The sequence below is a fragment of the Parasteatoda tepidariorum genome, chromosome 4, assembly GCF_043381705.1.
Source record: "Parasteatoda tepidariorum isolate YZ-2023 chromosome 4, CAS_Ptep_4.0, whole genome shotgun sequence".
In the NCBI taxonomy this organism is placed as follows: Eukaryota; Metazoa; Arthropoda; class Arachnida; order Araneae; family Theridiidae; genus Parasteatoda; species Parasteatoda tepidariorum.
In genome coordinates this window covers 71,388,065-71,407,435 of record NC_092207.1, presented here as the reverse complement: position 1 = coordinate 71,407,435, position 19,371 = coordinate 71,388,065, and the positions used below count along the sequence as shown (strand labels likewise).

General features: G+C 26.4%; 1 protein-coding gene and 1 long non-coding RNA gene across 3 annotated transcripts in view; one reads left to right on the top strand and one right to left on the bottom strand.

The window, feature by feature from the left end:
- LOC107446102 (RUN domain-containing protein 1) overlaps window positions 1-18,099 on the top strand; it is a 32,107-nt gene extending 14,008 nt beyond the window's left edge. For both annotated transcript variants that reach the window (XM_021148823.3, XM_071180031.1), the window contains exons 8-17: window positions 1,475-1,533; window positions 2,829-2,903; window positions 5,592-5,731; window positions 8,272-8,377; window positions 10,046-10,141; window positions 10,882-10,989; window positions 12,881-12,973; window positions 13,416-13,513; window positions 14,229-14,323; window positions 16,288-18,099. In XM_021148823.3, the coding sequence (XP_021004482.2) occupies window positions 1,475-1,533; window positions 2,829-2,903; window positions 5,592-5,731; window positions 8,272-8,377; window positions 10,046-10,141; window positions 10,882-10,989; window positions 12,881-12,973; window positions 13,416-13,513; window positions 14,229-14,323; window positions 16,288-16,394 (977 nt within the window). In that variant the 3' untranslated portion in view covers window positions 16,395-18,099. The remainder of the gene's footprint in view (window positions 1-1,474; window positions 1,534-2,828; window positions 2,904-5,591; window positions 5,732-8,271; window positions 8,378-10,045; window positions 10,142-10,881; window positions 10,990-12,880; window positions 12,974-13,415; window positions 13,514-14,228; window positions 14,324-16,287) is intronic.
- Window positions 8,271-15,216, bottom strand: LOC139425384 (uncharacterized). Its single transcript, XR_011636625.1, has 2 exons — window positions 15,113-15,216; window positions 8,271-9,204 (listed from the first exon to the last, which is right to left on the bottom strand). It is a non-coding gene; the product is annotated as an uncharacterized lncRNA (long non-coding RNA).
- Window positions 18,100-19,371: the final 1,272 nt, after the last annotated feature.

Sequence of the window (19,371 nt, the reverse complement as noted above, 5' to 3'; positions counted from 1 at the left end):
CAGTGGTGCGCAAACTTTTTTCGACTGCGACCCCTTTTGTAGAGAGAAAATTTTCGGCGACCCCTAGAGATAAATGTTCACAAATATGATGTATATTTCTCGCATTTCTTTCGTTTCATCGAATAAAAACATCATCATATTTAACTCATATTAATTTTTATTTATAATTTTAAGAAAATACTTTTTGTAAAACTCAAAAATCAGTAATTGCCCTTTAATGAGATGTATGTGGCTGCAAGTTTCTAATTATCTCATCGATGTTTGGATGTATGTTACTAATTGCAATTCGCGTACCATCTTCAGGGTTTAAACGCGAGCGGTATTTAGTTTTTATTGAAACTAGTTTGCTAAATCCAGTTTCACATAAATACATTGATGCAAATTGTATTAACACTCTGATGGCATTCTTGCATAAAACGGGATATTGTTTTTCCACGGATAGCCAGATAGGGAATACATTACGCATTACGGTCAAAGAAAGAGTGGACATCATGAAATTGCAATTAAACAGTGAGTGACGGCGCTTCACTCTTTATATGTACACTGTATAGTATGCAGCATGCAGGGTTAATGCATTTCATAAAAATTTGGCGACCCCCAAAAAACTTTTGGCGACCCCTAGTTTGCGCACCACTGGTCTATTGGATGCCTGGAGCTTTCTGTCTTCTCTTTTGGCACACCACTGATACTGACCACCTCAAAAACTACTTGATTATTTCTATACTTATTATAGACAGCTCTATAAAGAACCATTATTACTTTTCGCTTTCTTGCTTTCTCCTTATTTTACTGAGCAGATTGACACCTGATTGTAGAAATACTGCAGATGTGCATTAGATAAAAACGAGGGGGAGAAAGGAAATAACGATAATTTATCAATATCCATTTATACTAGATTGACAGATTTCATCCAACAAATTTTAAATTAAATCATCAAATTTTAAATTAAATCACAAAAACTCTTCAGGTCTTTTTCTAGTCAAATGCAGGCCCCTTGACTTCCAATATAATCTAGTAATTTACTTTTTTTTTTCTTTGATTCTGTTCTGATTTTGTTTTTCTTTTGTAATCAAACTTAGTTTGTAGTATACAAATTAAAGTTTTTCCTTGTGCACTATAGCAAATTATCGATAACTAAATCAGAAATTTTGCTTGCAGGATTCTAAGTTATGCTACTGACTGCAGCTCGTTGAAATTCGGAAAAAATTATTAGTAGATGTAAGCCTATGTATAGGAAACACAAAAATTTTGAGTTTTAAAGTTCAGTAATAGGAGTGGCCTTAAACTTCCATTTTGCATTGATATTTAATATCTTGATTATTTCTTTATTTATAAACTAACTTACTCAATATACTAACCTTTAAAGCTATGGCTAAAGCCCTACTGTATGTTCTGTAATGTTTGTCTCATTTATTACCTAATTAAAATTTATTAACTAATTAAATTTAATGACTTTTTAATTTTATCTTACTAGGTGAAGCCGAATCAGATGGCAAACCGCGTTGCACGTGTGACTGCCCAGTTCATCGAAAAGTAATTTGATTTTAGCATTATAAATCAATTGTGTATTTTATTTTGAAACAGAAACACCATTTTCTGCAGATTTTCTATCATTTCAATGAACTTTAGTTTTTAGCTATTAAATGGCAATTTAAAAACATCGAAAATTTCACATTTCCAAAATTTTTATTAATAATTTATTTTAATGACCATTCTGATACAATTTTTTATTTCAGTTTGGGAATGACTTTTAATTTTTGTGACTGTTTTGCAATTTTGAAGGAAAATCTCTTTTTTTTCAGTAACGGTAAATTTATAATTTTGATTACATATTAAATTCTGATTATTGTTTAAAAATAATTGTTGGTATACCTAAATGGAAAAAAATTTACAATTAAAAAGTGATGCGAAAAGAAAATAATGTATACAAGTTGGATGCTCCAAAAGTTAAAAGAGCCATTTAATGTTTCATTATTACTACAAAAAGGTCTAAATCTCCAGCTACAGGAGAGCATCGCTAAAGGTTTGTTCCCTGATAACCAAATAATCTAGTTTATTTTTCTGTCATTAGTGAATTAAATGCTATTTAATAATATTTAAGTTTTTGCTTATAAAACTGAGGCTCTAATTACTACTGATTCTTTATTCTATGTAAGTTTGTCTTTTACTAAGCACATTGGAAATTATAATCTATTCTACAAGAGTCCCATTTCAAGCATTTTAATGGATTTTTATCACTGTAAATTATAATGAAAACAATGATCTTTCCTCTTTTTCGTGGCTTCAGGCTTAGTTTATGACACTGTTTTATCAGTTAACCTGTAATATTATTTAAAATTTGCGTGGTATAGCAAATTCTAACTTTCGCAGCAATAAAATCCATCGAATTTACTTTGTTTTTATTTAGAAAAGCTCAAACACATTAATGCAAAATAATTTTGTAGAACATATTACTTTCAGAGTTAAACTTTCAAACAGTATAGAAAACAAATAACCCTATTGAATCTAAACTTTAGCCTAACATTTTGAAAGAAATTTGATAGCAGCATGCCACATTCAAGATACATAAGGTTCTGAGACAGATACAAAACACTTGTTGCTGATAAGGCTAGTGATTATTTACTTTTTTGTAACAGAATTTACATACGTAATCCGGCTTTTCAAAAACGTTTAATATGCAAAAATTTTCCTTTAATTTGCTCCTGTCAAACCTTTAATATCCTTTTATATAATATCCTTTTCAATTTGCTCCTGTCAAACCTTTGCTTTAAAAGAAAAGTTGCACTTGTTGTATATAAAAGTATTAAATTTTTTCTCTTAAATTTCAGACTTCTCATAATCATTCTGGTTCAAGCTCTAGAAGTGGAAAATTTTCCTCAGGTAAAAGTTCCATGCGAGCTCAAGTAAGTATTTCTCTTATTTCATGATTTGCAAAGTTTAATAATAAAACCCCTTTTAAAAAACTTTTTTTTTAATTTATATAGACCTAAACTCTACCGTACATCACTTTTGAACTTAATTTTGGCTGAATGATCTCATAAGTATTAAAATAAATGCTGGTGAAAATGGATTGCTGTTTTTTTAGCATTTATTGGGATGAACATTTATAAAAACATAATGAATTTAATAAAAAGCTATAGTTCAAAGAATTTAAAAGTTCCAAAAGCGATCATTTTTTAATATTTTCTGAGAATTTCAAATATTAAAAATTGAGATCATTTTTTAATATTTTCTTTATTTACTAAAATGTTACAGTTGTTTTCTTGGAATGAAAGCTTCTATAAAATCCGCTTCTATATTGAGTTTGTTTCTAGACTATGATTTCATAAATAACAGTACCAGAAAAGCATGTTCATATAAATATAACGAAATGTTGGAAGTTCTTTATTTCCAAGTGCAGGGTAATCTGTTCTGAGAAGTAACTAAAACTTTGTTAGTTCAGTTTCGTTTTATTGTAGTTTCACATGCATTACATTATAATTCTAATAAGGAAATCATATCCAAATAAATTTAGATAATTGTCAGAATTGTTTTACAAAACCACAAAACTGGTGACCAAATTCCCAAGAGTTTGCGAACTCAGTTTAAGAACCTCTTAATCTAAATTGATAAACATTAAACTTTAGTTAAATGATGTGGATATAATTTTAGTCAATGTTATTCACCTTTAAACTGTCTGGAAAAAAAATGAAAAATTTACCCGGGCTTTATTAATGTGATAAAAACAAATTTAAAAAATTGTTTGTTAAACATTTGTTAACTTTTAAACTGTTAACTAATTTAAAAATCTAATGCCAATGATTTTGGCATTTTCTCACTAAGTTCTCAATGTTGCAATTGGTGCTAGAATTCACCTTATATGTTTGAACTTAAACAGGTATTAAATCTGTGCCAGAATTGGTTATACTAAATCATCTATTTTATTGAAATTTTTTATTTTGATTCAAAAACTTAACAGAATAAATATTACTTGTTTTTTAAATCATAAATTTTTTTTTGTTTATTATGTTAACTAATATTAAATATCATTTTATTTTTCATAAAAAAAATTTTGAGTAGAGTTTTAAAAGCATGAGTCAAATGTTTTAATTTATGCAAATAATGTAAAGGATATAGTTAAAAATTAATGATCATAATATAGTCTATAAAGGTCATAAAGAGTAATAATGAATCTTGCTAATAACATTGAAAATTTGATATTTGTCATTACATTTCAGACAGTTTATAAATATAAAAATTAGCCTAAAAACATAAACAAGTCACTTGTAGCTGCAAAAATATCTTGCTCATACTAGTGTTATTACCATATCTAACTTATTTACCTGAAATTGCCTCTTCAAATTTGTGATTTGTAAGGAATACTTTAGAAATTATAAAAAACTTTTACTTATAACAATATAGTTAACAGCTTGACATTAAAAAATTATTCAAAATAATGCTCTTTTGCGTTTTGAAAAATATATTGCTGTAAAGGAAGATGTGTATATATTGAAGAAGATGGATTATTGTTGACTATAGCAGAAATTAAAAAATTACTGGAAGCTGTCTGATTGAAGAAGATGAAGAAAACAGGATCATTCCCACTTTAAAACTTTTATTTTGTTGCAGATCTTGAAGTGCAAAATAAAAAGAATGTTATCTAATTGCTGCCTTTCATCCCTTTATTGGGTCGATAAATGAGTACCAAGCATGCTTGGGAACTAAACACTGAGGGTTCTGCGTGTGACTGACCACCTAACCAGAACATCTGCTCTTGCACCCTAGAGCCCGAGGTCAAAAAAACTGAGATGGCACAGTAGGCCTTGGGCTGTCATGCCACTGAGTTTAGTTTAGTTATCTAATTGACATTTCAAGTAAAATCATAAATTTTTCATACTATGAATAAGGACAGGCCATGGGAGATAATCCCCCACAACCTGCCTAATCCAGTCCGGATTAAACGTAATATCTAATTAATGTTTTGTAATACAGGAGAGATCCATAATAGGTGCGTCATCGTAAAAGGACACAAAAGTAAAGTCAATTCAGCCAACATCACAAAATCTCATGTTAATGTTGAAATAATTTGGCTGAAGATTTAAGGCCAAAAAATTCTAAAGAAACTTGAGTAAATCTGATAACAAATAGGCTAACGTTTAATGTGGTTAAAAAAAAGAAAGATCAAAAATAGATTTTGATGTTCAGTTGTCGTGACATTGAATAATAATTATTTTAACGCTTGCATTAAAATAAAAATAAATAGCCATTGTATTTATAGAGAATAGAAACATTCGTATTCGCTCTTTATAAAATTGAAATAAAAAAAATTTTATTTTCAAAGCGATTAGGAATTTTTAAATTTATGAATTTAAGAAAATCTAAAAGCTTTGAAGTATGTATGGGCATTACAATTGCACATATTATTTTTCACCTCCCAAATTGTCTAAAATTGCAGTATTGCAAACGCAGTTTTTCTGACCTTTGATGATGGTTAAAAGAGTCGAAATAAACTTGTAAAACAAAAATTATTAGTTTTATTTTTAAAATAAATTTGTACATATTACTTATGGTCTAGATAATACATATGTTTTACTAAATTATGTTCTTTACAGAAAGAAGAGAAAACTGTTGCTCACATCATGAGGAGAGTACTTACTTTGTTGCAAGTGTTCACCATTACTCAATTTGGTTGTGGAAGGAATAACTTTCAGAAAAATACCTTGAAAAAATCTGATAAAGGAAATCATTGGGGGTGAATAACTTTCTTTGTTCTTGTTAACTGATCTTGACTTACATTGGTACAAAACATTCAAAATTAAGATTTTTATATATGTGGCATCTTTGTATGTCATATTGCAGAAAAAAATATTTCAAAAATAAATGTTGCTTTATCAGTTTTTTGAAATTCTATTTCTTCGTTCATAGCATTAACTATAGAATGTAAATAGTTGTCTAGCCACTTTTCTCGGAAGCAATCGTGAAGCATTTACATTGTTTTTTTAATTGCACGGCTGTATCTAACTTCATATAATTCAAAAAATGTAAATGCTTTAAATATTATTCAAAATTCCCTTTAACTTAGTATATTTATTTTAAATTATTATTATTTAGCATTTTATAGTTATTGTTCACTATAAATTATGCTTAGGAGTTAAAATTACTTTTAAGAAGTAGTTTTAGTTTTGTAATATTTTTATTTTTTTAAATGTATGAATATTTTTAAGAAAAAGCTTAGAAATATTTTTTATTTGGCTCTTTAAATTAATATTTCAGTGGGCATAAATTTAATTCCATGTGTTATTCATGAAAAATTTCTTTTAAATATAAATCGTATATTTTATTTTATGATATTATTTGGTTTCTATATTTTAAAGTTAATTATTATCTAGTAAGTAAAAATGTTTTGTTTTATTCTTTTGCTTTTTTCACATAGGGAAAAAGATTTTAAAAAAATTTAGTTATTATTAAATGTTAATTTTTTCATTTTATTTCTTTCTTTTTTTTTTCTTTTTTTTTTTGCAAATTTTTTTTTTTTTTTTTTTTTTTTTTTTTTTTTTTACCTTCAAGAAATAAAGAGTTTCTAATGCATAAATTATTAGATGTAGTGGGTTGCTTAAATCTATCTGAAACTCATTGATCATCATATTGCTCTCTTCTATTGTTCTGTCAAAACCAGATGTGGCGCATCTGTTTGATATATACTAACAATTGGAAAAATGAACATTAAATGTAGTTTTCTTATTCTTTTTTCCACTTTGATGCTTAATACGAGTACAGAATGATTGCTGCACTTTATTTTTTAAAAAAAAGATTGTGTTCATTAATTACAATGGGATATATGCTCTTACCCTAGAGTTAATTCTATTTTTTTTTTCATGACATAAATTAATAATACTAGCCCTACTTATTAATTCTTAAATTCCACTTGAAGAAATTTAATAATAATTTAAAAGATTTAATTATTAATTTTAGACCAAGTCAAGAAAAATTATATTTAAAAAATGATCCATTTCTATAGGCAGATCTATTCAATTATTTGGTAAGCCGAATTTGTCTTTGAGCAATTTGTAGAAATAATCTTTATTTTAGTTGTACTTTTTAATAAATACTGGAAGTTAAAATAAGTTGTTTTTTTTCCATTTAAATAAATAGGTTATTGTTCATGTGAAATTTAATATTATTTTATTAATTTTGTGACTTTTCGAGATTTTATATTATGAGGAGATTAGTAGTTATTGGTTTATTGAATATAATTTATACTGTTTAAATGCTAAGGAAATTTACATTTAAAAAATATAAACAATCAACCTCCATTGAAGAATGCCAGAAAAATATGGAAAATAAATTTATTTCTTTTTCTTTAGAATTTTAATTCAAGAGCTCTTCTAAAATAATCTCTATCATATGATAACCTTATAAATGCATACATTTTAAGTAATTTATAATGTTTTATTACATTAATGAAATTTTTTAAATTATTAAAGTAATTTTTATAAATAGGTTATATTTTTTTGATATGTAGTTTTATTATTTATTGTATTCAAATTAATCATATTATTAATCATATCATATGCTATCATCTAAACATATTTATCATATAATCATATTTATCATGTTATATTTTAAATTATTTTACATAATAAAACTACAGTGCTAATTTTGCATAAAGAAGCTAAACAAATGAAACAAAATTTGAACTATGAAACTAAAGTCGATCTATGTTTTTCATACAAGAAAGGAAAGCATTAGATTAAAATGAAACTGATGTGTTTCAACATTTAAAGTGAAATAAAAAGTAAAAAACTTATTCATCTCTACTTAATAATGATAAAAATAGAATAATACCATCATTTACTTTTCAATCTGAGTAATTATTTGCTTTGGGTTAAATAAGTATTTTTTTCCTTGAAAGGAAAAGATTTTTATAATTTAGTTAAAGAATATATTTTTTGCAGCAACTTTATCATATTTGACAAGCTTTTTTTAAAAAAATCTTTATTGGAACTGAGGAAGACTTAAAAGCAGAAAATTTATTCACTTTTTTTAAAAAAGAATAGAAGCATGGTAGTCATTGATAAAAATCAAAAGTAATAGCTCTAACCATAGCAGAATTTCCTAATTCCTTTTTAAGATACCATAATTTTTAATTAGCTTAATTTTTTTTCCTTCATTCGTTTTTTTTTTTTTTTTTTTTTTTTAATATTTCTGTCTTGGATGCATAACAGGCACTGGTTCGAAAGTTTTCATTTTTAAAGACTTAGAAAAAAAATTACCTTTTGGAATTATTTTCAGGGATTTGAGAGCGAAATTAGAGGTTGCTGTGAGTGACGTTGAAAATTCTGTCTTAGAACGTGAACCTCCTTGTGAGGACAGTGATTACACAAGTGACTCTGAAGATGTAAGTAATATCAGTTCAAACAAAGTATATTTTTCTAAAATGTATCTAGTGAAGCTTATTTCTTTTTTATTTATTTATTTATTTTTCAAAAGTTCACTTATTTACAGCTATTTTTTTAAAAAAATAAAAACTAGTGAGGAAGATACGAAAATGTAAAGTCTAAAAATTTGTGGTCGATTCTCAAGTTTTTACTAGTTGCCATTCATTCCATAATGTTCTTACTTTACATAACATTTTTTATAAGTTCTTTTATTTTTAGTGTAATTTTAAAAATACAATACAATGTAAATAATAAGGCAGAAATACATGCCATCTGAAATGTTTGGTACTGTTGTCTTAATTTTTCTTATTCTTTCATCAACGTGACAGCCTGGTACAGTGTTCCCACGGTCCTTGAAAAAATTTTAAAATGGTAGTAAATTCAGGGTTATGCTGCAATATATTTTTTTATTTTAATATACAATTTTATCCTGAAGTGCTTGAATTTTCATGCATATATACTTCTTTTAGAAGACAATTATTAGTAGTAGCTACAAAAAAATTTAAATATCAAAATTTGTTTTATTTTCGTTACCACTTTTTAAAATTCTTGAAGACCGTGGGAACCCTGTAGTACATGCCAGAGCTATTTCAGCAATTAGTTTTCAACTAGCTCAATCAGAAGCTAGATTTTTTCATCTATTGATGCCTTTGGTCTTAAGATCTTTTTCCACAGAATCAATCCTTCTGGTGTTTAGTCTTTTCCTCTTTCAGTTGCCAGTAAACATTCCAAAAGTCAGCTTCTGAACTGGATCACTATCATCTTTTTTACAGATTGCCATCTTATTCTGTCGAATTTAATAACTTAAATTATGTTTGGTTGCTTAAATTTCCCGTATCATTCATAATTATGTGGAATTCAGAAATTCCATTTCTTTTTTCGTATTTAAAGGCCATAATTTGCTGCCATAAAGTAATACAGGATTAATTAAAATAAATTAATAGTAGTTTTAACGGAAATAAGGTTTAATTTCAGGTGGTTCCTCAATCCAAAATAGCAACTATTAGCGATTTATCCTCTCTTTAATTTCTATTTTATTATCATCATTAACTAAATTTTTATTATTTTTAAAATAGCCTTTATTCCTCCCATAATTTTTATTCTCTTTTTTGAAACCTTGGCAGCGTGTCTTGTTTTTACCAAATCAGAAATTCTAATCTATTTTTAACTTATGCATTGAAAATTAAATTTGGGTCACTCTTTTCCATTTTTTTAAAATCCCAAATGCAAAAAATTTAATTTTTTCAACATTACATTTGTTGAATGAATTAAATAAATTATATTAGTTCATTACTTTGCCACATTAAACACAATTGGAGGTCAAAACTGTACTTTTATTTGTGTGATAAAAGTCGTGTGAAATATCAATTATAGTTGGAATTCAATTGTAATTGATATTTGAATTGATTGTCAAAACAATTGACTTAAGTGATTTATTTGAATTGATTGATTGAATTAAATTGATTGTCAATACAATTCTGACAATCCAAATTTCAGTAATCTAAACAGTATGGATTAGCTAGATTTTACTGTATTAAAAAAGTTTCACTATCTTTTTATATGTTATTATAAATTTTCATATGAAACCTGAATTATATAAGTACGAAAGTGATATTTATGTTTTTCAGACTCCAGTTGTTCAATGCAATGAAAAGCTGACCACAGCTGTGAGAAAAGACCTTGCTTCTGCAATAAGAGATTTAATGCAACATGGACTTATGCCTGTAAATAATTTTAAAAAATTGTTACAGATTTTGTACTCACTGACAGTTTTTTGTTTTCTTTTTAATAAAACTTTTATTCTTCTTCTAAAGAAATCTTCTATGTTTTGAAATAAAAATTTATTAAAGTTATTTATTAATAAAGTTGTTAATAGTAATTGTTTATTAAATTATGTATATTAATAGTATATATAATATAATTATATATAATATAATTATATGTGTATATTAATAGCATTATTAACAGTAATATCACTTTCATATTAAACATCCAATAAATTAAGTTCTAAATAATTATTCATTCTTTTATATTTTGTAACTGAATATTATTTAAAAAGTAGCAAAGCTACTGAATTTTAAAAAATAATAACAGAAGGATAAAAAAAGAAAATTGTCCCTTTTAAAACTTTGATCTTCCACAAATTATCCATATTTCAATAACATTCAATTTTTTATACACATATCTCTCTCGTAATAAAAGAAAATAATGAGAACTTATTAAGGTTTTGAATTGTCTAAAAATCATCAGAAAAATGTTTTCTTTTAGTCAACAATACAACTTATTAATACAATTTTTAATTCAATTTATTATATTTTACTCATTTAAAATAATTAGCTAAACTTCATGTAATCTTTATTTGCTTGGATGTTTATTCATACTATTTTTTCTTTACTAATTTTGTTAATTTTTAAAAATATAAATTATTATCATGTTCAATTGTGTCCTGTTTATGTTTTTACAGATAGGGCAAAGTACTAGTATAGTTCCATTTGGATGTTTTGCCGTCCAGCCATCAGTACCAAAGATGATGCATGCTTGGGACCTTATTCTAAAATATTATGAGTTAAAGGTAATTTTAAACTATTATGTTCAAATTTGTATCAATCAAAAGTTAATTTATTCTTCTTATTAATAATAATCAATTATTTAATAAACAAAGTATTTTATGTTCTTTCCTCTCCCTTTTCTTATAAGTAATTATAAAATTTTCATTATAAAATGTTTTTAGTTTCAAAACTGGAATTTCAAAAATTATCTGGACAGAAAAATTATTAAGAAATTAATAAGAACAAACAAATACAAGTTTCTGGCGATTATGAAAAATCCCATTGTTTTAAAAGTTTTTCATATTCCCAAATGTGCCAGTAAGACTTATTAGTTACAATAACCAAATTAAACTGTAAGGATAAGTAGCATTCTTTTTTGGGGGGGAGGGGAGAAGGCTGCTTAGTAACCATTCAAGTAGCCTCTTATAAAAATATTTGTATTCAACCCCTCAAAATCCATTGAAAAGTTTAATTTGATATTAAAAATTTTTTGTTTCATTTCCTTTTAAGCATTATTGCTATATAATTTCCCCTGTAAAGGATTTATTCAAGTAAACCTGGGTTTTAGGTCATTCAACTCAACTATAATTAGGGTTCACGCCAGTATGGCGACATCGCGACAATTGGTCACTAAATGCTCTACCAATATCGCTAAAATAATAGGCATGGGCAGCAAAATTGTTGCCTTGAAATATGTTTAGAAATTACAAAATCGTTACAAAAAAAAACTTTCTGCATTAAAATCCATGCATTTGAGGGAGAAAAAAACATTTTTTTGCTAATTTTATTCTATGCGTAGGTTAGGTTTCAGTTTTAATATTTTTCAAACAGAATAACTGAAAGTGCCTACTTCAAAAAAAATTTAAATGTTGAAATTTCAAATTTACATGTTGTGCTGTGCTTTGCATTTATGTATTGACATTGTAAGTGTTAATCAATAAAACATAATTTTTGCTTTTTCATAAATTTACTTTATTTAGAATTTTTAGATCATTTTTAATATAATATTTTATTATTTTTTACTTTCTCTGTTTCCCTCTTTTATTTATTTATATAGTCGCAGCATTTTAACCTGCAAACTGAATCTATTTACTAATATTATTAACTCTTTTTCACTTAATTTTAATTAATTTTGATCTTTAATTAATATGGGGTAATGAACCTAATTAGTTTTAGGGTGTTATAAATGGCAAATAATAATCTTTGATGAGTACCATAACAGGAATTATGCAATTGTAAAGTTCAATATTTTTTTTCTCTAGTTACCCTACCACATTGAGTATTGAGTATAGTTAAGTGCGGCGAGCTCTCTGCTTATTGCTTATACCCCTACCACATTAATTTCTTGGAGCACTAAATGAATACTCAGTTGGTCCTATTTAACCACTAAATTTCCATTGCTGGTGTGAACCCTAACTATAATATAAACAAACTTAGGTTGTTTTTTTTATTTATTTACTATCATGTAAATAATCACCTAAATATCTGTTTAAATTGTAAATATTTTTAAACAAAATTCTTTTTTTGTGCTGTTTATAAATTAATTTATTTTAAAATCAATTATATAAATAAATTAAACACTTTTGGTATATAAGTTGCTTCATATAAAATTATTTTGGTAGTATTTATTTGCTTATGTTATTACAATTGATGAATAATATTGTTTACAAATTAGTATTGAATATTAAAATTTTTTATCAAATCTAACTTTGATAATTTGAATTTATATCAGCTGTAAAAAAAAAACAAAAAAACATTTTACATTTGTGATGTGCAAGCTGATTCTTACAAAATAAACTTGTTTTTATTTCTCTATTTACGTACATTATTGCAATAAATGATCAGTATTGCTTTCAGATCAGCATTAAATATTAGTTCTATTATTATAATATCAATATTATTATTTTTTTCTAGAATGGTTACCAATATAATGCATCACCAGCTAGAAAATTATGCCAAAGCTTTAACTTAGAAATAGTAGGAGGTGTGGCCACAACTCCTAAGCAAGTATGTTAATTTGTTTACATTAATTATTGTAATTTTATGTTTCTCTCTTTTAACATTACATTCACTTTCCAATTGCAGTTTTATGTTGCAATTTGTTCTAAACTATATTAGTGGCTAATTAATTTTTTTTGTGAAATTTTAACATTCAACTTACATTTTAATTTTGATGTTTTTTATTTCTGTGAACTAATAATCATTATTGAAATTTAGTGAGTTGGCAATTTCCACACTATAAAATCTATCACATAATCTACCTTATCACTCCATCTCAAATTCAACAAATTATGAAATGAGCTGCTAGAAGAGTTTATGTTCTTGCTTTAAGTTTTAAATTTTATTAATTGCATGCATTTTAATATAGGAATTTTATGAATTGTGTATGTTTTATTGCTTGAATTTTATGAGTTGTTAGAAATATATATATATTTAATTTATTTTACAGTCTCTTCTCAGTGCCATTGGAAACATTATTTCAACCCATACACCTCTTAAACGTTCACCAGACTCTCATTTCAAAGCTTTTGTCTGTGCTGGTCTTAAGTAAGTTTAATTCCATTGCTTTGATGTAACAATACTTTGGGATTATCCCATTGAACTGTCAGCTCTCACGATAACACGCAAATCCTTTGGCGTCATCATGATGAAAAGCAATTTCTTGCTTTCTCCACATTCAATTGATATTAATTCTTGCACAACCAGCAGTAAATAAACCGGAGGCCAGTCCGAAATGGAACCTTTGAGCCCTCCAACCATGTGTCCTTTCAAAACGCTACTCGTTTAAATCCATCCCTTTACATTACACCGCCATTGCTTATCACTTTTGATATACAATACCACATTGTGGCCATTCTTAAAAGAAATGATTCCATTCTCTTGAAAATACGCTACTGCACTCCCTTCGGTGCTAGACAAATCGAAAATTCATTTTGCTATACCATAGCACATTTTGTTATATTAAAATCTGCAAATGTCTGGCAGTTCAATACTCTATGTAGGATAACTGGAAAATTAAGGAATTACAGATAACTTGTTGTAACAATAGTTACACTCTGTCAACTGATACTATCGCTCTTGCCACCACGGAGGTTAGTCTCCAACTTGCTCTCGTAACTTAAGTATTTTTGTATGTTTCTCAGTGTTTTTAACTTGATATTTATTCTTTATTAATCTTAATTTTTTTAAATTGTTCTTTAATGTTCTCTTATCTCAAATTCATTGTTATATTTCTCAATGTTGTTAATTTATTTCTTCACAGTGATAAACGCTTGGTATCGTGGCTCAAACTTATCTATAAGACAAGAACTTTATTAGAAAACTTTTATCAGTCATGGAGTTATGCAGCCAAAACTGGTTAGTATTATCTGTTGAATTTTTATATAGTTATTTCATTCATGCTTAATTAGTAATTGTAAATTCGAAAAATTTATGTATTTATTATATTGTAAATAAAACTAAAGCGATGACAAATTTTGAAAATTATACAATTTGTTAAGTTTTGCTAGCTTCGAATTTAAGTACTGATAGTTTTATTTTATAGTATTGGTAATATTTAATGCTGTCAGTACTGCGAATCCTGATCATAATGGTAATCATCTTGGTACATGACAAAGGGTAGTTGCAGAAGTTTTTTCAGGGGATGAAACTTTAAAAAAAATTTGTATAAAAAAATTTTTTAAAAATTGTGTTAGCCATAATATAATGCCATATTCTTGATGGTTTTCTTCTCCCTGTCCACCATTGTCAGCAAAAGTAAGCAAATCACTAACCACCTCCCATCCTTTTTACACATGTAAGAAAGTTGTGACACCCCTTGCTTTATCTTTGACTTTTACAGTAGTAATCTAGTTTCAGGATAAAATTCAAATAAAAGGATGTAACTGTGCATAGACCAACGTTTATGTTTTCAATTCATTTTTTAAATTTTTTATTCGAATATTTTTTTTTCTTAAAATTTGTGTTTTTTAATTTTGACCTTTGAAACTCTTCGAAGAATTTTTTTTTATTTTTCCCGAATTCAACTTTTATTCTACACTTGAAATTTTTCAACATTTCAGTTTTTTGTTAAATTTTTTGGTTTGCTTTTTAAGACCATTTTGAAAATACAAGGATTATAATGTCTTACATGAGCATTACTCTTACCTTTCTCCCTCCTTCTTGTCAACATAAATAAGCAAATCACGAACCACCTGTTAGGAGCTTATAAGTAATATTTGAATTGCCCACAAACATATTTTCTGCAATTCTGAAAAAAAAAATTTAAGTGTCCACTTTAGAACTTTTTTCTCATAATTTCAATAATTGATTAAATGTTATTTAAACAAAAATTATTGCATAAAATTAAAATCTAAACATTTAAATTTTTATAAAAAAAAAATAATATAAAGGTTATGTTTTATTTAAATTAAGCATGGTATGAACACAAAAATCAAACACAAATATAGTACTTAATGTTTTTTAATTATATGGAATATCAGGGAGCTCACTTGAAAGATATGATCCCAAAAGACTTTCTGTGTACCAAATAGAATGTAGGAAGGTATAAACCACAATATGATTGTAGTCAAGATCATATGTATGAAATGTTGTGTGGCAAAATGGAAAATTTTGCAGCAGGGTGCCTAAGATTTTTTTTACATCTTGATATTAACTAACTATTACTGTGGCAGTAAATTAGCTCTTGTCTTCAGCTGCATAATTTTAGTTTGAAATAGGATAGAAGAAGACAGAAGGAAATTTTTCATTGATTCGTAACAGATTTGTTTGATGCAGAAAAATTCCTTCTGCTGAACCTGTTAAAATTCAAATTTGATAATGTATGCTTAAAATATCTGTAATAAAACTATTATCTGTAATTTCCTGACATTCTAAAAAGTTTCTAAGTTGTAAATAAGTGGGGGGGAAATTATTATTTTGTTTGAATTTGATCCATGTTTACTATAAGATTAAATGAACATAAAATTTTGCATGAAATATAAATAAAAACAAAACTAACATGTGAATTACTAAGATTCTAAGTGTAAAATATTTTTTTTTAAATCTATTACTATTTGGTTAATGAACTTGAAGTTATGATTACTTCCGTTCTTTAATTTCCGCAAATAATTTATACTTAGCACTTTAATGATAATATTCATTGCCCTACTAACTTAATTTCATTTTAGTTTTTTGCCTTTAAAATTTTATTGAAATTACTTATGCGTCTTTTGCAACTTCTTAAAATATTATCTAACATGATTATTTTTCTATGACTTAGATTTAGTTTCAATGACATCACATTGTATTAATATAAAATAAATAAAAATCTGCTATTTTAGGATTTGAAGATGCTCTGAAGTCCTTAGACAGACTCACTATTTTAGATTTTGATCTTCCTGTTGATTTAGCAATTCGTCAATTGCAAAGTATCAAAGATGCATTTTAATCATTTTCATTTTCAAACATTATGTTTTAAAAAATTGCTTTGTTATCGAGGATTTTCAGTATGAATTTGTGTTATGGATTATTTTCATTTATGTTTCAATAACACTTTTATGCATGAATTGTTGAAATATTTGCATGGCCATGATGCACATTTTTCAAAAGGTTGTATTTTTCTTAAATGGAAGTTCAAAAAATTTCTTTTTTTTTAAATTAATTTTATTTGATCTTTCTGTGATCTTATTTGATCTATATCTTTTTTTTAATTAATTTTATTTGTGCAATAGTTGTGTTTTCAGTGTTCTAAAAATATTGAATCCTTATCAAACTTTTATATGAAAGCTAGGCAATGTTGATCTGTTTGTTTTTTTCTAAAGTGTGATTATTGAATACTTATTGTTGGCCATCTTGTAGAAATCGTTAAATTTTAAAAACTGTATCTTCAAAATAATAAAACTGATGCTTTTACTGTAAAAAAAATCAATTTATTTATTGAAAATCATTTATTTGACAGCATTTATATTGTCATATCATTAACAAAAATTTCATGAACTGTACATTAAAAAATATTTTCTTTTTGAAAATTAAAAAAAAAAACATTTGAATAGCTTTGTGGAAGTGAAATCCTAAAAACGTCTATATTTTTGGTTTAATAGCTAGAGTATAGAGTAAAAAGGCACAAACTAAAGAACTAGGATCATATGTTTCCTTGAATGGTCAATGATCCTCTTCTCCATTTCCAATGTGATTCAACTGGCCAATGATCAGCCTCCACTTTCTAACCAAATATTGTATAAAAATTACATAGCTCATTAAAAAAAAAATTTTACGTACTAATCAAGCTCAAACTAATTACAATATTTAAAAATGTGCATACAATGTAGAAATTATAACATTGTAAGTCATAAATGCATTTATGCCAAAGTATGTGTCAAAAGATTCAAATGTTATGAATTTTATTTATTTTGTTTAAATATTTAAAATTTTTTTAGAAAATTTTTTGCTTAAAATATATTTAAAACGTATGTATTTAAGGAGATAATGTGCAATATAAATAATGAAATAATTTATAAAAATTAAATGTTTGCTGTAATTTTATTTTCATTAACAAAGGCAATGTGGGCAAAACTATGTGTTACTTAAATATTTTATAGATGTATGCTTTCTAAATTTATACAATTTACTATACTTAGATTGTTTGATAATGTTCTTATTCAACTAAAGAATAGTTCAACTATTATTGTTTGACATAAAATTTTAAAATTCAATTTGGGCCTTGAAAGCCTAATTATTCTTTCTTGCAGCCCACCTATTAAAAAAAGGTTAAGCATTCCTTCTAAAGGACATTATGTGTTTTCTTTTTCTTAATTAATGCAGTTTTTCTCAGGGTAAAAGAAAAAAAACAGTTCTGTAGGTCTCCTGTTTATTTTTTACAGCTTATATTCCTAAATTCAGTAGGATGCGACTTAGTACCTTCCAGCAAGCTCTTCAATCATTATGTTCATTTTTAGTAAAAATTCATTTTGTGGAATATTTTAATCTTTATCAACTAATCAAGATTGTTAATAATCGTTAGTTCTTCCAAATTTGTGTAAATTTTATAATTGTTTTATTTTACATTTCAAATTTGTAATTGATTTATTTGAACTCACATATATGAATGTATATATGTATTCATTTTGTTGTTGAATAAAAATTACTGCATATCATTCTTATTTTTTATTTATCTTGTTTCATTATTTTATTTTTAAGCTTAAAATCTACACAATTAAAAAGGATTTAGTAACTATCGATGAAAAAAAAATGATTTTTGATCTTTTTGACTTAATATATTCTCTAATTTTCAAAGTTGACCTTAACACGGGCCTAGAGCATTACCTGATAGGACTTCAGTTATTTTACACTACTAATCTTGAATAGCTAAACCATTTTTTAATTGATATGCTACTTGGACAAATTTGTACTAAATTTTTCATGCCATGCATATTGCAGTAAATATTACGTAGAAAAAACTATTTTCTAGTTTTTAGAGCTGAAGGAAGAAAATTCTGTTTAGGAAATGAAAGTAAAGAAAAAAAAGGGCTGTGCTTAAAATATTTTATCTNTTGCTGAACACCAATATAATTTTCTGTGGGATCAGAGGGTTGCTGGTAGTCAAGACTTTGCACATTTTCATCACTTGTATTTTTTTCTTGGTGTTGCGATTTTTTGCTCTGGATAAGATCCCTTCCTTTTCGCTTGTTAATAAATTTGTAGCTATTTCATTCTCGTTTTTATGTTCTAATTTAAAAGAAGTTTCAATTTTTGCACATTTCTTTCTTTCTTTTTCTCCATCTAGTTGTAATTTCCGTTTCTCAGCTCCACTTTTATATTTTCTACCACACATATTGTAAAATAAGACTTTGATCTTTTTCTGAAAATAAGCAATGAACTGGATAATTTTCTGGTAATAAACAGGGAACGAGATTATTGATGTAATATTGTTCTTCACGTCACATTTTAATACTTTGTAATGAGTGCAGTAATTCACAAATTATCATTAAAAATCGATTAAAAAGTTCGTTTAGTATTGAAAAAATACATAAAAAACAAGAAAAACATAATTTATAATTCTTTTTACTTACCAACTAAGAGCAGGAAATATTTTCTTATACTGATTATGTACTTTCAATTATAAGTAAAATAAGAGAAAGGTCAGGTCTTTATAACTTTTAAGTTATCATTTATTAGTAAACTAAACAAGTTTGTCACTTTGACGACGAGAACAGAAGTGCGGGGGAAAAATTACGTCGGTCGTTATAGACGCGAAAAAATCTACTGACCAAAACAAGCGACGGGGAATTCTCCGTTCCGTTCGATAGACGTGCACATTCATGAGCTGATTGATCTCAGGGTTGCCAACTTTATAGTTTTTTTTTTAATATTAGATACTTTTTTTAATTCAAAATATCACCCATTGTTTTCAATAATACTTTGTGTCG